This window comes from Poecilia formosa, unplaced genomic scaffold (assembly GCF_000485575.1).
Source record: "Poecilia formosa unplaced genomic scaffold, Poecilia_formosa-5.1.2 Scaffold98, whole genome shotgun sequence".
Lineage (NCBI taxonomy): Eukaryota > Metazoa > Chordata > Actinopteri > Cyprinodontiformes > Poeciliidae > Poecilia > Poecilia formosa.
The window spans coordinates 654,611-675,175 of NW_006800037.1; the positions used below are offsets into that span (position 1 = coordinate 654,611).

Consider the following 20,565-nt stretch of genomic DNA (forward strand, 5'->3'; position numbering starts at 1 on the left):
GAAACTATATTGTTAATATGGTACACTAAATAATTTCTATCAAATATTGAAGTCTGTTTTCATTCTTTAACTAATTTAGGTCAAAGTTATGGTTAAATTAAAACAGTGGTTCCCAAACTTTTTTTTTTTTTTTCCTGGGACCCTTTCCTAACATTTTCTGGGATCCCCCTATGGATTACAAATAGCTGTCTGGTTGAACGACGTGTCTTGGGGGCGAAGGGGAATCGGCTTTTTTGGGGGGCAAAATAAGTGAATCGTAGCTGAACATAGACAACAACACCAATAGCCTACAAGCTACTTGTTAACAAGCTTGAGGTGCTGTATTGATATTAGCTAGTCACTTTACCTGTATCCAGCAGCTTTACTCAACTCAGTCGGTTAGTTTTGGGGGAAAACTGTGAAAAGTTGTTTGCGTTTTGCTGGTTTGCTGCCATGACTCTAACACACCTGAGTAGCTCCGCCCAGCAGCAGCAGGTCTCCTTCACTGCCGCACAGGTGTAAACCCAGCGCGAGCGTCGAAGCGCTCATGTTGCGTTTAAGGGCGGCTCGGTAAAACAGGTTACCACATGTTGGCAACGGATTAAACAGTTTTAAATGCTGCCAAAAGTGACAGAGGACACATATATGGGAAGTGTGGAAACTCCTGCTGTATCGAATTGACAGAGGAATAACAGAGTTGGCCATTCTAAGGTAAAAATCCAGCGCATACAGCGTTCATGTGTTTTTTTTTTTTTTTTTTTTCATCCAGACGGCTTCCCGCGCCCCCCCACCCTGCAATGGCACGGCGCACCCCCCTAGGGGGCGCACCCCACAGTTTGGGAACCTCTGAATTAAAATAATTCATTACAATGATTTTATTATAAAAATGTTGTTTTACTGCAGCATCTCAGAAATGCTGACTGAAGATGGTTACGAGAATGACATCATCCACAGTGAAACAAATTCTTTAATGACATGGGCTATCAGGCCGCTCAGCAAAGAAGAACCCATTTGTCCAAAAGCGTCACAAAAAGCTAGATTATAGTTTGCTGATACACACAGGGACAAAGGTGTTACTTTTGGAGACCTGTCCTGTTGTATGATTAAACTAAAATTGAGCTGTTTGACCGTAATGACCTTTACATTCAGGGGGGGCGGCGGGGAGAGCGTATAATCCTAAGAAAACAATCTCCACTGTGGAGAATAGAGATGGCAGCTTCAGGTTGCATGAGTGTTTTACTGTAAAAGGGAGTTGAGCACCTCGTAAGATATCATCATAAGGAAAGAATCTGTATTCTTTCCTTATGAAAGAAGGAAAGAATACGGATTTATTTATGACATATTTAAGCAACATCTTGAGACAATAGCCAGAAAGTTAAAGCTTGGGCACAAATGGGTTTTCCAACTTGACAATTACCAAATATTAGCTACAAAGTGATTTAAAGGCAACAAAATCAATGCTTTGCCGTGTACCTCCCAAAGCCCCGAATATTCAGGCATAACTGAAAAGGTTTATATGAGCAAATCAACCAACAAACCTGACTCAGCTCTTATCAGGAGGAGTAGGGCAAAACTCAAGCTATTTATTGTGAGAAGTTTGTAGAAGGATAGCCAAAACATTTGATCAAAGCTTTACAATTTAAAAGGGAAAAAAAAGAAAATGTACACAAACTTCAGAATTTTACAAAATTTAGAAAATGAGCCTATTCATCTTATTTCAGTAAGTAATAGGAATAAGAAAATATATTTAGATCTGATGTCTGACATTTTTCGATACATTTGTTAAAATATGGTGGGAACTATGTATATTAACATATTTTGTATATAAATGATCAAAGAACATCTAACCTTACAGAACTCCTACTCGTATAAGTTTGACACAAACTAAAACTGGTTGCAGCACTGGCAACTCAAAATGTTTTTCATACAAAGCACAGTTGCGGAGAATTTAAACAATTTGCTTTCCTTTGACTATCCAAAAGTCAAAATGACATCAGGAAGCGTTACATTTGACTTCTTGTTCATCAAAAGCCGAGGATGCTTGTGTGGCAACTTGTCCGACTGCAGCCCAGAAGAAGCTAGCTGTTAGCAATCTTTACTAATTCATGTGTTGGCACAGTCCCAGAGTACAGCCATGTGTTCCTGTAGAGAGCAGAGTTCCCCTGGGAGCTGCTGTCAGCGCAAACTCAGGAAACAGTTATACTGTTCATATTTTTACAAGCTGCCTCTATGTGCAGCTAAAGTGAATCACAAGCTAATCACTGCCAGGTGCTCCGTGCCCTGATTTTGCTTGTTTGGCTGGCCTAAAAGCATCTCAGGCTCCAGGTATGAGGAAGATCTTTCATGTGCCACATTCATCTATCGCCGCAAGTTCATTCTCACTGATCGTCCTGTGCAACTTTGTTTTATTTCTCCAGTCCGCTCCAGTCCTCTTGGGATGACAAAGCAATCTGATTACTGGCCTTAGGATTTGTTCAATCTGGAGTTGGCAGATGAATGAAATGGAAAATATCGCATTTGAGGGGCAATATTTCATAAAAGCAGAGAATATCCAGAGTGCGAAACGTCTAATGCGTGGTTGCTACACCTTTTCTAGGTCAACGTTTTATAATTTCCAGGCACAAATTGCCAAATTTCCCAATCTGTGAGTCATTGTTTATGTTAATCAAAAAAAAAAAAAAAATCTCAGAATTATACAAACTTCTACAGTATTCAGGCAAAAAAAAAAAAAGAAAAAGAAAATCTGCAAAAACAACAATAGGACCAATGGACATTTGAAAGACAGATTGACATGGATGAGTGGACTGCTGATTAACGATGTATTGATTGATGGATACAACTATTCCCTTTCTGTTATTTTAAAAAATAGCACACTGGTTTGAGGAAATTTGATGTAGATGTTCAAAAATGTAACATATTCCTAATGGGGGAAAAAATAAACATTGAAAATCCAAACATTTCCTTTGTAGCCTGTGTTCCTGTATCTGTATCCAAACCTATAAAATACTTAAACCAAAGTCCTCACTTTCCACACTTTTCAAGCCTGTGTAGAAACCCTGACAATGGCCTGCTAAGTGTGTACTGGAGAGTGCAAATGGGGACAAATACTGCCAGAAAAAAATGTTTAATGGGAAGACTTTAAAACTAAACGGAACATCCTTCTAAGTACCAGCTACACTTCTGTTCATTAGATTTGCTCAGCAAAATAAGAAAAAAAAAAGCCAGAACACTTGTATTTCCAGGTGCATTCATCTAAACTGCTGTTCATAAACATCACAAAGAGTCTCATTAAAATGAAGTTACTCTTTATATGGCTGGACAGACAAGAAAGCAAAAAGCCTGAAGATTCATGAACTGTTCTGCACTGCTCCTGGTTCGTGTTCGTTCACCTGCAGCTAACTGTCCCTCTAGGGACTTGGGATCAGACCTCAATCCCCATCTCATCTCCTTCTTTGTAGCTAGCCTGTAAACCCCAACTGATGGATGACAGAGGCTTCTTTGGCACATATTGTTGGGAACATTTCTGTTTCTGGTTAGAGAATTAAAACACTGCCTTGGAGAAGACAATGGGATTCTGCCCAAAGCTAAGCTAAAGCTAAGCCAACCCTACAGGGCAGAAGAATAGAAGAATGTCCTGAGCTCCATCGGGGTTCTGGATAGAGTTACAGAGAGAGAGTGTCAAAGCATCCATCTTTAATAATTTCCACTGTTTCAAAAAGCTGCCAGTAAGCCGCCAGAGTCTTTCTTAAGTAAGCTTTGTGCATAGTTAATTGAGTCTGGAATCTGTTAGTATTTTGATGTATATAAATAGACTTAAGCAGAAGTTCATTGAGCTGAATATTTTACCTATTAGCATTCTGCTTTTGGAGTAACTAAGGCATAACATGCTAATATTATCAGATTAATTCAGTTAAAGCTTCTCCGTCAGCTGCAGTTTCGAAAATGTTACCTTAATAAGAATGGTGGATGTTTTTTCCAACAACGGCAAATTTGTTATTTCTTATAGGCGATGGGAAAAGAGTTGAAAGTATTCTTTCTCCCAGCTGTTTGTCAGTGTCCAAGAGGGAAGTGCACAGATAGGCACTAGGGGGTGCTAGAGTGCATGCCATTTTCTCCCTTTGGAAAAAAAAAAAGTGCCCTTTTGAAATTTTATTTTATTTTATTTTTTTACAGTGTATAGTGTCTTTATAAGCACGTCACAGCTGCCATGTCTCTCGTACTTCTGCTCCCATAAGGTTGTTTAAAGGAGTTTTGAGGTTAATGATTTTCTTTGGTTGCTCTTGTATCACTTTAGAATAAGTAGAGCAACACAAATGTACATTACACCTCACAAAAGCACATCTACTCGAAAACTGCTATAAACGTGTAAACGTGTTTTGTTTTCTAGTCTTTTATTCCTACAGGTTTTGAAAACATGACTTAAAAACCTCATTGTATCTTGATCCCAGGAACAAGCCCGGCATTAACTGCGGACCGCAAAACGAGCGACAGACCACATGCTGCCATTAGTGACCTCGAAAAAAAATGTTTGCCATTTGGTTTGTAATGCTGAATCTCCTTTGCAGGATCTTTGTGAAGATAATGGCTGGAAAACAGGCAGTGAAGGCTTATAAAGGACTCCCTTCAGAACAGGGACTTAATGCAGCTCTATGCTGCCACTTTAATTCAATTAGCCCGTGTCAGTCACTGCCTAGGTATCAAACCGCCTCAGACTAATATTTACAGAGGGGCTCTAATATCAATATGCAGGTGAAGGCAGTTCCCCCCGTCCTCGCCGTCCTGCAATTATATAACCACATATGGCTGCAGCAGTGAATCACAACATTTACCACCGATCTCTTCAACAGCCGGCCCACGCCGACTGCCAAATCCATTCTGACCGGCATAATCTTAATATTAGCCTTAGAAAAATGACTCTTGTATTGACTAAGTAAAATTGTCTAAATGAGCCATTTGAGCCAGAGTAAACACATTTAACCAGGAGGTCAGAGGCTGCCACACAAGAGGCAGGTTAAGTTTGATAATTTTCTCAAAATGTCTAATGTCCTCCAGAACCTTTTGGGAAAAACAAGTGCCGGGGCTGATATTGACCTTGGCGGCAGGCCGAATACCCGAGGCTTTAAATGCGCATCAAATGCTCCATCTTCTGACAAATGGAAGTAGACGTCTTATGCAGGTCACTCGCTTTTCGACTCCTCAACCCGCCCACCGACCATAATGTGTGATCATGAGATAAGAACGACATGGCGCGTGTGTGTTCTGGGTTAAATGTCTAGATTTGACTAAATCTGGTCATGTGGAAATTGCTGCAATCTTGTCAGCACATCTGAAATATGTGCACGATAAAAAAAACAAAAAACAGTCACCAAGATCCAAGTGAACAAGTTAGATTACCTATTTGAGGATTTAGGTTAAAAGTAAGGATAAAGGGGGATTCTAACCACACAAACATGACCACGATCACATGTTCCTCATCAAGAAACCCAAAACAACAAGACCAAAGTCTCAAATCTAATATGTCACCCCTCCTGTGTAACTCAGTATCCTCTTACTCAGGTCCTTCTCACTGTCCTCGCAACGGTAATTGTGCATGCTGTTGAGAAAGGAGCTGAAGAAACCGCGACGTAATTTTGACAGCGTTCACCTCCTACTTTCAAAGCTTGAAACAACACACCACCTTCCAGATGCTTCCAGGCTGTTCCAAGTTTTACGCCACGCCTGCCTCACCACGATGGCTGTACTGGATGCTAAGAGGCCTGCTCTGTAGCCCACAATCACAAGCGGTCTCGCGTGTTTCCTGGACTACTACATGTAAACTCACCTTCCACATGCAACTACACACATGTAAGTGCAAACAGCACACATGTAAGAAAAAGATGGAACCTGAGACACTCAGTGTGGATCACTTAAGCTAAAGAAACAATGAATTTGTGAAGCAATGTCTTTTGCAAGATATTTTACGACCCAAGCCCAGCGTTTCCCAATATTTTTGAAAGTAAAAAAAGAAAAAGTTTTCTCTCTGGTTTCTTTGTGTGGTTCACGCTCAGCTCTCTGACAACACCCGGACTCCATTACTCTGCTCTCTGGGGAAATCATCATCTCTAATAGGAAACATGCTGAGCAAAACAGGTAGAAGAGAAAGGAGGGTGGAGCATCCTTTTGCATCATAGTTGGACTTCGGCAGGTTTTTTGTATTATCTGCGTAATGTAAAGCAGGACAAACGATCTGAATCAAAGCTGGAATAACAATATTACACTTATTGTTCACTTTATTAGGTACACTTTTCTACTTCTGGAATAGGCCTCCTTTTGTCTTCAGAACCCGCCCTAATTTACTGTGGGAAAAATGCGACATGGTTGGGAAAAGTTTCCTCAGAGATTATGGCCCACCTTTTACATGATGGCATCACAAAGTTGCTGCAGATTTATCAGTTGCACATGTATGCTGTGAATCTCCTGTTCATCCACATCCCAAATATGCTCTATTGGATTGAGAGCTGGAAGGACGAGGCCATTAAATTACAGCGCACTACTTGTCATGTTCAAGGAACCAGTTTGAGATGGTCTGACTTTTCTAACATGCTGCACAAACCTGTTGGAAGTAGCCATCAGAAGATGGATACACTGCTTCTATTTTAGGCTTTGACAAAGACCCATCACCTTTTGCGATACAGTAATAAAATGCAAGTTATTGTTTTATTTAATGTCATTAAACTGAGATTGATGAACAGCAGCATTGTGGCCAAATAAAGATGAATACCTGCAGGAGAACAGAACAATATGCACCCTTTGGCAGGATTATCCAGAGAGACGCAGCGGAGGAAAAACCAGATGATACGTCACAGTGCTTGACAGTTCACTCTCATGCAAGCATAAACTGGGTCCGCCTCAAAACAGAGCTGGTCGTGCGTCAACGCTGACCTTGTGGTGACCAGAGCTACCCCTCTTCCCATGAGGGGTGTTCTTAGAGGTTATGCACTTTGTTTCCAGGACGAAAGCCAAGCTGTTGTCTCAGCAGGACCACGAGGCTTTGGCCCAACGTGATCCAAGAGGGTTCGGCCTGGATTCAAGATGAGTAAGATGTGGAAGACAAAGGAAGCAGAGGGGGAAAAGTGTAGCGATGGAGGGAGTTTACAAAGTGTTGCTGATCCTACGTTTTTGCGAGGCTATTTGCAGGCAGATAGCCTCACAAATGATGCAAGGCTGTTGTGTAATAAACTGTTGCGGACACAAACTACAGAGCAGGTTCAGGGCAAAATAGGTCTTTGCGACCGCTCCGGGTCCCCTGCTGAACTTGGGATCCCAAAAGGATTTGAATGCACACAGTGGACAACTGCACCAGAGGTATGCATGTTAATGGTCATTTTAAGAATTTGAAACCTAGTCAGTTTTTAAATATATTGAGTTCTACTACTTGTGCTTGAGCTTTGGTTCCATTTTGTCAATTTCTAATTGTTTATATGCAGATCAGATATAACATTAAAATCAAAATGTTGTATAATCCTTTCTGCTGTAAGTAGCCATGATAATAGGAGCAGAGGCGACGTCACACTGTGTGCAAGAGCCAACAGTTATTACAGGCAGTGTTTTACTACTTTAAAGCAAGTTAACCAAGTTATACTATTACTTGGTTATGTCATAGCCAAGTAACCATGTGACCTTTAGTTGTTAAAAAAAATTGTGTACGTCTCAAGTATGACTTTAAACTATTCTTAGGAGGGTTTGACTCAAAATGAAGCTTAGGCGCAAATTCAGTCTGGAAGACTCTTGCTACACCTGCCTCATCAATCAGCGCCTCCCCCTCATCTCCCTGGACCTATCAGCGCTGGACCAAGCCTCATCAAGGCCAATCATTGACCGAGCTCCAGTTGATAAGGACCTTATCGCCGTTTCAGCTCGACGTCCTCGGCCGGGGCCTGAACGCCAAAGAATTTTAATGTTTACTTGTCAATAAACTTTTTAATCGCTTTCTTTCTGTCTGAGTCCCTCCAGATTGAACGTAGTCTGTACAATGAGCTGTCCATCAGCCTTGCTTTTCACCAGGTTTGCTAATTGCTGCTGCTAGTCTGGAGGAGCTGAATAGTGTGAGTGGAAGTAGGTGACCCTTTGTGGGAGTATCCACTCAGCTATGGGAGATTCAAGGAAATAATCAAGGCAACAGCTCAGGTCTGTTTTGAGCATAACTATATATAAAACTTAGAAAAAGTCCATTTCACATAGAACTGACATCAAGCAAAACAAATTGAGTTGGACTATAAGTTGTCGCTTCACTATTGAACTGTAACACGACTTCTGCTGAATAGAGAATGGTGAGTTAGCTGGTGGGAGACGAGGTTTTCAGGAAGTGTGTCGCTACATGAAATGATTTGATACAATCTTGGACTGACTATGACAAAGTAGGTGTCTCTTTTTTGATGTTGCTCGCATGTATGTTCAAAGGTTTGACTCAATTTGACTTTTTTTTTCTGCAATGTGACTAGTTTTAGCACATGGAAAGTGAGTCAGTTTTGGTTCTATGACAGGATTCTGACAAGATTATGTTTTGGGGTTTTTTTTTGGAATTTTTTCCCCTCATTATTCAGGACAAGCTCAGTCTTTTTTTTAACAGATTAATGTTTGTGCTTCCCACCCCGATGACACATTTATAATTCTCTAATCCCTTACTGTGACCCATATTGAGCCGAGTGTGACGCATTTCCACATCTACAAGCTGTTTGTTTCGCATCCAGCGGGACGTGAGCGGGCGAGGACTCACCCGTCCCTTGCGCCATCCATGGATGCCAGAGGGGACAGGTGATGAGGGCTGCCGAGGTCCCGATCCAGGCGGTGCTGTCGGGAGGGCAGGTCTGTGACGGAGGCAGGGTTGGGGGCATGGGAGAGGAGCTCCACCGAGGCGCTCTGATGGGGGTTGCTGGAGCCAGCGTACAGGCCTGAAAGACAAACAAAGCTAATTCGGTAAACGTGCCAGATAAACTCAAGGGTCCTGCACGCAGTCTTTTCCTTTGAGCAAATTAAAAGCCATTTCATGGTAACAGGGTTTTGTTTTGACAACCTTCATCCAATCACTGTGCTTTGCAGAAGAAAATGTTCCTTGTTTGTGCTGTTTATAATTTAAGGTACATTGTTTGTGCTGCCACAGGGACTTGGCCTGGTTCCGCTTTTTTCCTATTATCCACTAATCGGCTAAATTAGAACATATGTTCGAACAGTGAGCATGAATCGTAGAACTTTGTAGAAGTTACCAAAGGAAAATGTCAAAATGTTTCATTTAGAAACGCTCCGCTTTAAGGTTATTTAATTTATAGTTTTTGGCACAGTACCGTTAGGGGGAACCGTTATTTCATACTCGGGCTGCATGGTGCCAGCTTTTCTTCTATTTCAAGAGGAAAAGTGTTGTTAAGTGCAAATCATTCCACAAGCTTTAAACTGTCAATATCAAATTTCTCTTGATATTTTTCTCCCGTAAACGACTCTTGCCCAGTTTCAAGATCCCAAGGTGACATCTTGAAATCTTCTTGTTTGCTCTGGCTAGGAATTTTAAGCCCGAAGGTGTTGAGTTTAAAGGATAAAGCAGAGAAGCTGGAACCATCAGGTTTTGGCCATTTGTGCCTGAGCATATTTTCTCCAAAATTGCTTTTCATTTCTTACCGCATCGCGCATACGTCTAAGATTTACACAGACAATTCTTCCTACAAATCTGCTCCGCTGCTTCTAAGCTTTCAAAAACAATAATTTTCCAGCAGTTCAATTTCATCAACTTAGGAGAAGTGTTCCTCTGGAGGCCCATTCGGCCCAGAACTTCCCATTCCTGACAACAAATCTAGTTAGCATTGAATCAACTTGATCAACTCTTTCTCTCCTCTGACTGTAAATCTACTCTGATTTCTTTCATGGCAGTCAGTAAGTGAGCACTAACTGTCTGGAACAGTTAAACTGCAACAAAAATTGGAGCAAAGGAGAAAATGGAGGGAAGAAAAAAAAAACGCTTTTGGCTTTTGCAGACCGATCTGATACTGCACTGATTCATTAATAATAAGTCACAAACCTTAAACCTTTTTACCTCTAGACTCATCATTTGCTATCACACGGGCAAAAGATTTGACAAATAATAACTCTAATTGCCAAAGTTTTATCTTTTCTTTTTTTAGTTTAACAAAGAACAATTTACTATGCGAATTTTTCAAGGAGCACTGAAAATATGCCACCGTGTGAGACCAAGAACTAGACTTCACATCTTTTTCGCCAATTCATATAAAGCAGAGGAAAACTGCAAAGTGAGGAAAATAACATGATTTTTTTTATTTTTTATTTTTCAAAATCCTTTGAAAATAAATCAAATGCATTGCAGGCATATTTACTTTGTAACTGCAGATGCAAGTCTTTTAGGAACTACATGTTTCTAGCAGCTTTTCAAGCCCCAAAACAAAAGTCTTTCCCTGCTTCTTCTTGAAAATCAACCAGAGCCAAGTGTGATTAAACAGACACTGTCGGATAGCTTCAGCTCTGGCCACAGATTCTCATTTGGAATAAGGTGTGGACTTTGACTGGGCCATTCGATCTCGTTCTTATGAATGTTCTTTGATCTAAACCACCATAATGCCGCTCATTCCGTTTGTTTAGTCATTATCCTGCTGGAAGATGAGCCTTGATACTGGTCTCCTTCTTGTGCAGCCTCAAACAGCTTTCTTGTTTTTATTTCTATTTGTCTGCTCATCAGCTATGACCAGCTTCACTCACAACATGATGGTGCCACTGTCCAAGTGTTGCCAGGTTGATGCATGTTGTGGGCTTTCACCTTACATCCTGGACATATTGTTGAATTGTGCTGATAAACTTCAGAAACCATCACAGAAAAGATGCCCTTACAGTGAGATCACATCGCTCAAAAGCGAATAACATCGACTAAAAAGATGCGTTTTGAAGGCAATGTTGCACTGAATTTTATTTCAGTGTATCAGACTAAAGGGGCCTTAGCAAATATGCACGCCACGCTTTTCAGATTTGCTTAAAAAAAAACCTTTCCTCACATTTCACAGTCATGTCAGCCCAATAAAATACATTAATGCCGAATACCGATGCAAGTCCCTCCAGCTGTACAATCAGAATATGTCGACCTCTGTTCTCAGCTCTGATAAGTCGACGCAGGTATATCAGGGAACACCATAATCATCCCCCATAAAGCACAGAGGGGTTTCTCGTAAGCCTCACTGCAGACGTGTAAATAGGTGCAGACTTATAATCGGCTAACAGGAAAGCACGTTTAACTCTTACTGGAACCGTGACTCACTTTCTGCCCTGCAAACGTTAATGACTGGATACCTGCCAGCCCTTCCCCATTTCTTTCATGCTTCCTATAAGCCATCAAACAAAGTGAAACTCATGTAAATTGGAATCCTGAATCCAAACCACAAGGCTGCAACGTCTTTGCTGCACTAAGTAGTGCCTAATTTGGTGCTTGCTTACGAGGAAGCCCCTTGGAGGCCTTTAAACCTGTTAAAGCATGAGAACAAGCAGCATCCACCTAAAGACGACGGAAAGGAGCGGTTTAGGAACCAAGACTCTGTTTGACGTTCAGGGAAAAGTTGAGCGTGCGCTGATGTCAGAGCAGATCCAGCAGCAATAACCGAAAACGACAGGGAGCCTGGACGAACTACAAGCAGAAAACAGGGACAGATGTGTCCATAAACGGAAGCTGCGGGGCATCTCTCTCATGTCTCCTAGATTGCTGTAATCCATTTATTTCTCTTGCTCACTCAGTCCACCGAGATGTTCGCTTTCAAAGGGAGCCAAACATGTCAAGCAGAAAACTAGACATTAAAAGACCTTGCATGCCTACATTAACCTCCTGTTTGCAGCCTTTTGCACTACATGATAAGCAGCAAGGACAACATGACTGCAATGAAACACAAGTCAAGCTGGACTGTGTGGTTGCAACATTTTCTTTTTAAGACTTAAGCACGGTGAAAACGCTCAACTGTTGATCGGAAGTAATGTGTAAATAATCGAAACCCTTCATACCTTTCTTTATAAAACATTTCTAAAGAGTATTTTATTTTCATTTTTACAATTTTACAGCCATTCGTGTTGTGCTATAAAATACATTGAAATGCACTGCTGTCATTAGTCTTTATAAGCCCCTGTGTCACTGTTGCAGGTCAGCTGGCCACAAATATTCGATTTGATTGGAAGAAATGAAAGAATGTTTTCATTCATGGCAAGAAGTTGACAAGAATATAAAACAGTCGGTTGGGGGATCAAGTTTTAGTCTTCGACAAGGATTGCATGTCGTCCCGGACTAAACACTGCATGGCAGGCACTTAAAAATTCTGTCTGAATTCAGTGGCTGTAGAGAAAGTGAGGATGATTGCAATTGAAGAAGCTGTCAATTGTCATTCAAACTCTGCAAACACAGAACAGCGTGTTAGTGCCTTTGCTGCCCAGTTATTCAAGTCAGAATTTGGAGAACCTTCAACAATCAGCTTAAACTGCACATATTTTTGTCAAACATCAGGAAAAAGAAAGACTGAATGCAGTTTATAAACAAAGACATGGAGTACTCTGTGGTACAAATACAGAGCAACTCAGTTTTCCTCTCAGAGGCTGATTTATTTTGGACCACATTTCAACATTTATTGCGTTCTCCAGAGAAATGGACTGCTTGTCATACAGTCGACTGGTTGGGATCAATCACAATGCAGGAAACAAGTAAAAGTACAGCGACAGGGAGATGGGAAAGTGACCTGATGTCTGTTCTCTGTCAGCCTCCATGGGAAGCTACTGTAAAATAAACTTTTTTTTTTTCTCAGTTCTGATGACAGGAAAATAAAGAAAAAGCGCGTTGAGCCATCTCTAATGATGACACATCTTCTAACTGGAACAAGACAACAAAAAGTGTGTTATTATTTTAAAATGCTTCATTAAAAGCAACAAAAATAATCAGTAAAATGCTTTCACAGGGAAGGTGCTACTCTGCAGTCTGCGTACCTGTGAAGATGTCTGGACAGAGTGCGGGGGAACGAACATCTTTGCCGTTGTAGATCTGGAGCGAGGAGCTGGAGCTCTGCAGCTGCTGCATGGAGAGACAGTCGCCGAGGACATCCTGCTCCAGGTGTGGGCAGGGCCGCAGCTGAGGAACACGACAGGGAATGATTCCAAAATAACACAAATATCATATTTCACAAAGTACACATTCTTTAAAAAAAAATAATAATAATAATCTCTTTGGTTTCTCCAGAATGAGATTGTGATGTTAATGTTGATGAATGATTGAGAAAATAAATGTGTGTTGTCTGTACTGAAAAGACAATTTCATTTATTCTTGATGTCCTTGACTATTTATGGGTAACTGATCTGGGTTTTAACCACAGATTTTGTTATCTTTCATTGCTTACCTAACTATGTTTACTGAAAACACATCACAGCAGAAAATGTTCTCACAGTAATCAATGTAACAAAAAAGAAAAATTAGCTGCTTTAATTCTGCATTTGTCTTATTTTGCCACCGTATTTTACTGTATCTACAAACACATTCTACATGGGTATTAGAGTGAATAATTGAAGAGAGGTTTATGAAACAGTACGTTCGTGGTGAAGGTTTGAAAGACTGTTAACTGAACTAATCAGAAAACTTCAAGCACTTGCGATACTGTGATATATAAATCTTCATCACTGCAGATTGCATAGCATAGCATGAAATCAAGTAACATCACTTTTCTGTCTTCCTGTGACACCTGAGCATCATTCGTGTGGTATTTATGGCATTTAAGTGGAAACTCCCAAACTGTAGAATTGTCCAAAAAAGCTTGCTGCAGTATCAGATGTGTGGAACAGCATTGCTGCAGCAGAATTCACTTATAGCCATTCCTACTGCATTGCATGCAAAACAGATATGAGAGTACACCCAGGAAGCTTTGGAAAACATGTAGAACTGTGCATCAGCTGACTATGATCTGTATCAACATGCTGTGTGAAATGAAAAATATCTGATAACTTCAACCCAAGCTGTATCATTTTATTAGAGAGCTCTTCTCTAAATATTTTGTCATTTCGATGCAACTGAAAATAGTTCTCAACACATGTTGGAGCAAATGCTTTCAGGTGGGCCGATATAGTAAAGTTTGTGAAGCAATTTCTTTAAAAAAAAAAAATAAAAAATCTTTTCTAAACCATCAAGTCTCATCATTGTCTATCGTTAACTCCGGTTTCTGCTCCACTACAAAAATCAGTTCCACATTTTGATTTTGTGGTTGGAAGCATCCTTTATCTGCATCATTAAGACATCTACTCTAAATGATTTGTTTATCCGACAGAAAGCATCGACAAGGAGCCAAGTGGGCAGTCATTTTGTGTCTGCTTTTCGTTAGATTTCTGGTGTTCCCACAAGAGATTTCATAACATTTAAAATATGGTTTATCTTAACAGTTTTTCATCTGGCATCCTCCATGTTTGGTTTCATTCTCTGTGTCAGTAAATGTGTACACACGAGTCCTCCTGGGGATTATTATGAGTGTCCTGCAAAGCATTCATCACGTGTAATTGAGGCTCTGTTTTCTCCACAGCGACACTCTCAACAGTTTGCTTTTCTGGGCCAACTCCAACAGTGGAGTAAGAGCGTTTGTTTGACATTTGTCCATAACATCTGGGCCGCTGGGGCATTCTGCACTACAGCTTATTAACAACGCTACAAGCACACATGTGTTTCCCCTTTTACGACGTAAAGCAGAGGAACACATCATCCAGCCTGCCACTATCCAACCCTCTCCACAACAATGAGCTCCTTCTTTCTGTTATTTAGCCACTTCCAGGCAGAGAAAGAATGGGCTTTCTGAACATGACCGCGATGAAACGTGGTCAACCTGATCTACAGAGAGGGGAAATTATTTCCAAAGACACTTAACCTGTAGAAAAAGCCCATCTAGGCAGGGACCAATAGCTCCAACATTTCATCGCAACTTGTGGACCGCAATTAAATCGGTTTCCTGGTATGACCGCGACTTTTAAGAACAATCCATTCACAAAGCCTTCCTTGACTAGTTTGGATCCGTGTGTGTCTTGTTGGAATATCCAAACTCTGTCCAAAGTCCAAATATCTGACGCCAGTTCTCAGCCAAAGATGGATGGAAATTGGTGACTGTGTTTAAGAACAGGCCAGAAACCACCACGGCTCAAGGCTAAAGACGGGAAGATGTTGCGACACCACCGTCCACAGTGAGGCAAATTTTATATCAGTGCAGTGGGACAATTAAGAAATAAGGCCATGCTCCAAAATTTATGCACTTTACTTAAATAAGTAGCTGACCAACTGTTGTGAATTTAGAGGTAGCGTCAACTTCATCTTGAAACTAAAGATTCATGGATGAAACTTGGGCTAAAATGGGTGTTAAAAATTTAGCCCAGTGATCCCATTGGGGATGTTCATCCTGTTTTATTCCATTAAGTACCTGGACAGCCACTCACAACCTTGAACCCACTGGAAGTTTGTCAACTTTGTTCAAAAGTTTCTTTGTCTGGAAAGAAACCAATTTAAATGATCTATGCAAATTCTAACAAGAGGAGCTACCAAATATCCAAACACAAATATACCAGGATCCTGTTCATGTCTAACAGAGCTACATAGCTCCTCTGTAACTTGTTCAATAATTTTTTTCAAACATTATCTGTGATATATGCACATATTTGAGGTTGTGAAAGTAGAAAAAAGTACAACTTTGTACAGCTATAAAGTTGTTCTTCAACTTCATATGCATAGTTAAAATCACAAAATTCTGATTTTATTCACGTTCAGACGCCACTCTGTCTGTGTAGCAACAAGCTTTCCAGACTTATCTTTGCTTTCTCTGTTGGTGTATTTGTGAGATGTTTCAACAACTTTACTAAAAACTTTCTGCCTCTGTGAAAATTAGATCCACAGAAATCTAATTTTCTGTGAATCTTTTCTGTTTTTCTGGCCTTACTCTAAAGCTTGAGTCTTCAACTCCAGGCCTTGAGGACCGGAGTCCTGTAACTTTTGAGGTCATAATCAGGACTCTGGAGAACTTGACTGAAGTAGTACTGGTAAATCAAACATATGATTGAGGCGTGTGGGACCGGGGACGCGTCTAAAAGCTGCAGGACACCAGCCCTTGAGGCCTGGATTTGAGGACTTCTGCTCTAAAGGATGAAAGTCCAACTGAAATCCAAAATAACTAGAAGAGGGGATAATGTCAAGGTCCGATCTGACTGAAAGAATATATATGTGTCATTTAATATTCCCATAAAACAGAAATTGTATGTACATTTTAAAAACTAAGATCACTAATTGCCCAAATTTTAATAAATTTTACAAATTATGTCACTGAATGTTCATCTGCGGGAAGCATTTAAGCTCAAAACATCACCATAGGGCAATTAAATCGGCAGACGCAGAGCTGTAACTCGTCCCTTTGGAGCAGTGTCGACAAAGGTCTTGTTAAGTCACCAAGTGTGTGTGTGACAGAGACAGAGAGACAGAGAGACGGAGAGAGAGAGAGACCACCATCGTGTTTGTAGCACTAAATCTATAATCAATCATTCTCATACAGCAACCACATTCTACAGCTACTAAAATGTCCATGAAAGTTGTAACTGGAACAAAAAATTCACCAACGCAGACTTTAATTTACTTCTGCTTTCGAAGAAACAAAAGGGAGACAAGAGAGACAGCTGCAGCTGAAGTGTTGCCTGGACATAATTAATTGAGAGCCAAATTATCTAAAATGATCTAAAACAGAGTATACATATGCTAATGTTAGCTTACCACTCCATATGTTTAGAAACAAATGAAACAAGCTTTCCAGTATGTTAACTCAGGTTGGAACAAAAATATCTGTGGTTGTCAAGAGAAATGGAGACGCTGAAGTGTGAATTTACACAATACTACAGAAATGTAGAGTGTTTATTTAACTAAAATTTAAAGCTACCCAGGTGGTAATTATTTGAGTAATTTCAGCATTGCAACAGATTAATACATTCCTGACATTTTCTATCGGGGACAAAAAAAAATCCTGGTAATCCAAAGCAATTTTGTGTTCTCATAACATCACAAAACCACCAGAGGGTTCCTAGATCGAGCCGTTCACTCTGACCGAGTCACCTGGTTCAAAGGGCTTTGGTCGTCCAGGTAGCCAGAATGAGTAAGAGTTTCTATGTGGAGGATCCAGCAGATTTACAGGATTCCCACGAACCCTGCAGCAGCCCGACCACGTCAGCTAGATTCTCATATCAAAGAGGCCATAAAGAAATGACTATTTCCACTTTATTTAAACTGCATGTGACAACTCACAGGAAATTTGCTCGTATAAACTTCGATGACTTTCAAACCACAAGAAAGCAAATTCCTCTCATCTGGTGATCTGATGACTGCATCACGAAGCCACGATTCCTAACCCGAACCTATGAGATCATTTTTTATAACGTTACAAATGAGCTTTTTGTATATCCTGCTTTGTTTAATGACTCATCATAAATGTTGGAAATCTTTACAGTAATTAGCTTGAGTATTATCAAAGCATATTTAGGTTTATGGTAAAAATAAAAATACCACACATCGACTATCAAATCAGTACGTGAGAACTTTCTAATTGTACCAACAACATTCCACAATTTGTAGAAGTCACGTTTGATTAATTATTGTGCATTTTCTTGAAAAGAACGCACAACAAAATTAAGTGTGTTGTGATTACGAATAATAGACTTTGAATCACATATTGCAAAATGCAATACTCTACCTAGTTTAGTTCAAAATTATTTGTAACCCTGAAAGATTTAGCTTGAAAGCAATCTCTTAATTTTACTAACACATTTCTAGTGGGATGGGAATATCATTAACGTTTTGGAGCAGCCAAGTCTGAAAAATAACCGGCAGGGGGCCTTCCAACCTTAAACCCTCGGAGCTCATCACCAAGACAAAACACTGACATACCAGTGAAACAAGTAATATGGTTGTAAGCAATAATGTTTTAATTGTGGTGATGTCAAAACAAATGTTTCCCCCCAATTAATCCGAATGTCATTAATAATTTTTGACATGACGTTGAATAAAATGTAAACAAAACTAATAATTTATACTTCTTTCCAATTATGCAATTATCTTTTGAGAGATGCCTGTCTAATTTCCTACTAGAATAAAACTTCTTGGTTAAATTAATGCGATTTTAAATCGGCGTAGGAATAATTTTGGGCTGAACTGCATGATTCCATCTCACTACTCGGATATACGTACTTGTCCTGGTTTTACCCACAATGCAAGTCTCTTACCTTCTTATGCACCTGCTGCTCTTTGGCTGAGTGGATTTTGACGTGTTTGCGTAGAGAACTGGGATCCGTGTAGCGCTTGGTGCAGCCCGAGATCTGACACGCGTATGGTTTCTAAAAGGAACAGAAAAAAAATATTTAATATCACAATATTTTCCCAAGTCTTATGCATTTAGATTTATTTTGTTTTAAACATAAATGTATAGGTAAAAAGGAAAGAAAGCTAAAGGAAAAATGTAAGAACTGAAATTCTAGAAATACGTTAAAATAGTAAAAAAATGAAATTTGTTAGAGAAAATGTAGAGTCCTACCTTTCAGCTGAGACAGACACACAAGTTGAAGAAAAAAGAAGGCGAAGAAACAGAACGAAAAGAAAAGATCATCAGGTGAGGAGGTTTTAAACACAAGAAAATCCTAAAACTTCACTTGCAGTCATATATGTATGCACATTTTCCCCCGTTCTCTTTCCTCTCAGTCCGACGTTACAAATCCATACTGTCGTAGCTCACACAAGTGATATTACAAAAATAGTAATGTGCACACACTTAAAGTTGTAAAAGCTCCAGTGGGTATAACAAAAATGCATCGGGAGACGATCTGCTGTGGATAATTAACTTGATTAGCAAAAAAGAGAAAGCTCTGGAAACATTTGCACATCACATTTTGTTGATCAATGGAGAATTTTGCCAAGCTGAAGCTGTGGTGTTTTAGGTAAAAGATACTAAATAAGCTGCGCTAAACTGCATACGCAAAAAAAAAAAAAAAAAAAAAAAAGAGAACATTAAAAAAAACGGACGAGATTGCCCTTTCACTCAATTTAAGTGATGATTTTGCTACTGGCTGTCCTCATGGAAAGTGTCACTAGAGCTGTTAGGTAAATTGTATTATTATCAACTATTTGTTATACTGTTTTATATGTTCTTAGTTTATCTACTCTTATTTGTTTTAGTCATATCTTTTAAGAAATGTTTCTGTGTTGTTAATCACTCTGATTTCCTTCCTCAGAGGGCCTCTCTGAAGAAGAGCAGAGACAGCAGCTCTTCACAGAACGCCCTGCTTTTGACCTCTTAGATAGCTATAAAACCATCGCTGTGAAGATTCACAACTTGTCCTATTTGATCCTGGGTCAGGAACTAGATAAGCTAGTGCGAGATAGATTGTGTTGTTAGTTAGTGATAATCTTGGCGCTGTGACTGTGTGATGAAGTGTTTTTCCCCCTCCCTTTAGAGTTACAGTGCTCTCTGTGATTAGGGATCCTAAAGACAATAAAAAGAGAGGGGCAGGCAAATGTGCTTTCAGAGCGGTAGGAGATTTGTAACTGAAAGCACATCTCTGTCTGTTCTCCTCGCGAGTATTCAGAATCTAACTTTCTCTTGTCTTTCCTGTGTTATTTTCTGTGTTTAATAGGTGTCAACTCTGACAAGAGCAGAGAGGCTGTAAAAGGAAAATAGTTTTATAGTTTTAAAATGTTCAAAATAATTATCTCCTGTTTGCCACAGATATTTTTTGCATGTCAGTTTGCACCTGCTTTCAAACGTGCTAGATAAGGACGCAAAAATAGCACCTAAAATTTGGTTCAGGTTTAGTGAATCGTTTTAGGGGCGGCGTATGAAAATGAAAGTCACAATAACACCAAATTTATACTCTAAATTTCCTTTGTCATTTCAAAGGCAAACGGGGAAAACTGTAATTAGCTCCGTCTCTAGCAGTTTCATTTGCCTTCACTTTGATGTTTACTAAGCCACGTTACACTTAGAGTGCAGAAACACGAGCAGGGTAAATAATCCAGTACAAGTTTTGAGTAAGGTAAGAGTCAAGAATAAGAATGACGTGTTTTTGGCTGCGGCACGCTCAGAGATGACTTTAGACGTGAGCTGGTGTGAAGTCATCAGCATCTGGGTCCGTCTGTTAGCTGTATCATTTGGTCAATTGGGAAAATTTGGGTGCTGGAAGAAAATCTACAACTAATTAAAAAAAACACGAGTCAGCATTAATTTTTCTTTTTGCCTTTTCTTTGCGAGTTCTGAATGATTTAATAGGAAAAAAGTGGGAGCGGCAAAACTCGCAAAATAAACATGTACGGATGACTAAATAAAAATCTTTCCTGCCTTTTTATTTTAACATTAAAATGACACCCTCCACAATAAAAAGACTGTTTCTGTACAACATAAATGCATTTTGTTTGAAAAGCAAAAAATGATTCCCTGTTGTTTTTAATTCTTCCCATCGCAATATTGTTCAGCTACCTCACATTTCATTTTATTTCACAGAGTAGCTGTGAGTAAATGATTTGCAGTATTTTGTGCATCTGATGCT

At 39.8% G+C, this 20,565-nt stretch overlaps 1 protein-coding gene across 3 annotated transcripts in view; it reads right to left on the reverse strand.

The window, feature by feature from the left end:
- The window catches only part of glis1b (GLIS family zinc finger 1b), a 63,108-nt gene that overhangs the window by 5,729 nt on the left and 36,814 nt on the right, over positions 1-20,565 (reverse strand). For all 3 annotated transcript variants that reach the window (XM_016674656.1, XM_016674655.1, XM_007558663.2), the window contains exons 4-6: positions 18,253-18,363; positions 12,964-13,105; positions 8,735-8,909 (exon numbers count right to left, since the gene is read on the reverse strand). In XM_016674656.1, coding sequence (XP_016530142.1) covers positions 8,735-8,909; positions 12,964-13,105; positions 18,253-18,363 — 428 coding nt within the window. The remainder of the gene's footprint in view (positions 1-8,734; positions 8,910-12,963; positions 13,106-18,252; positions 18,364-20,565) is intronic.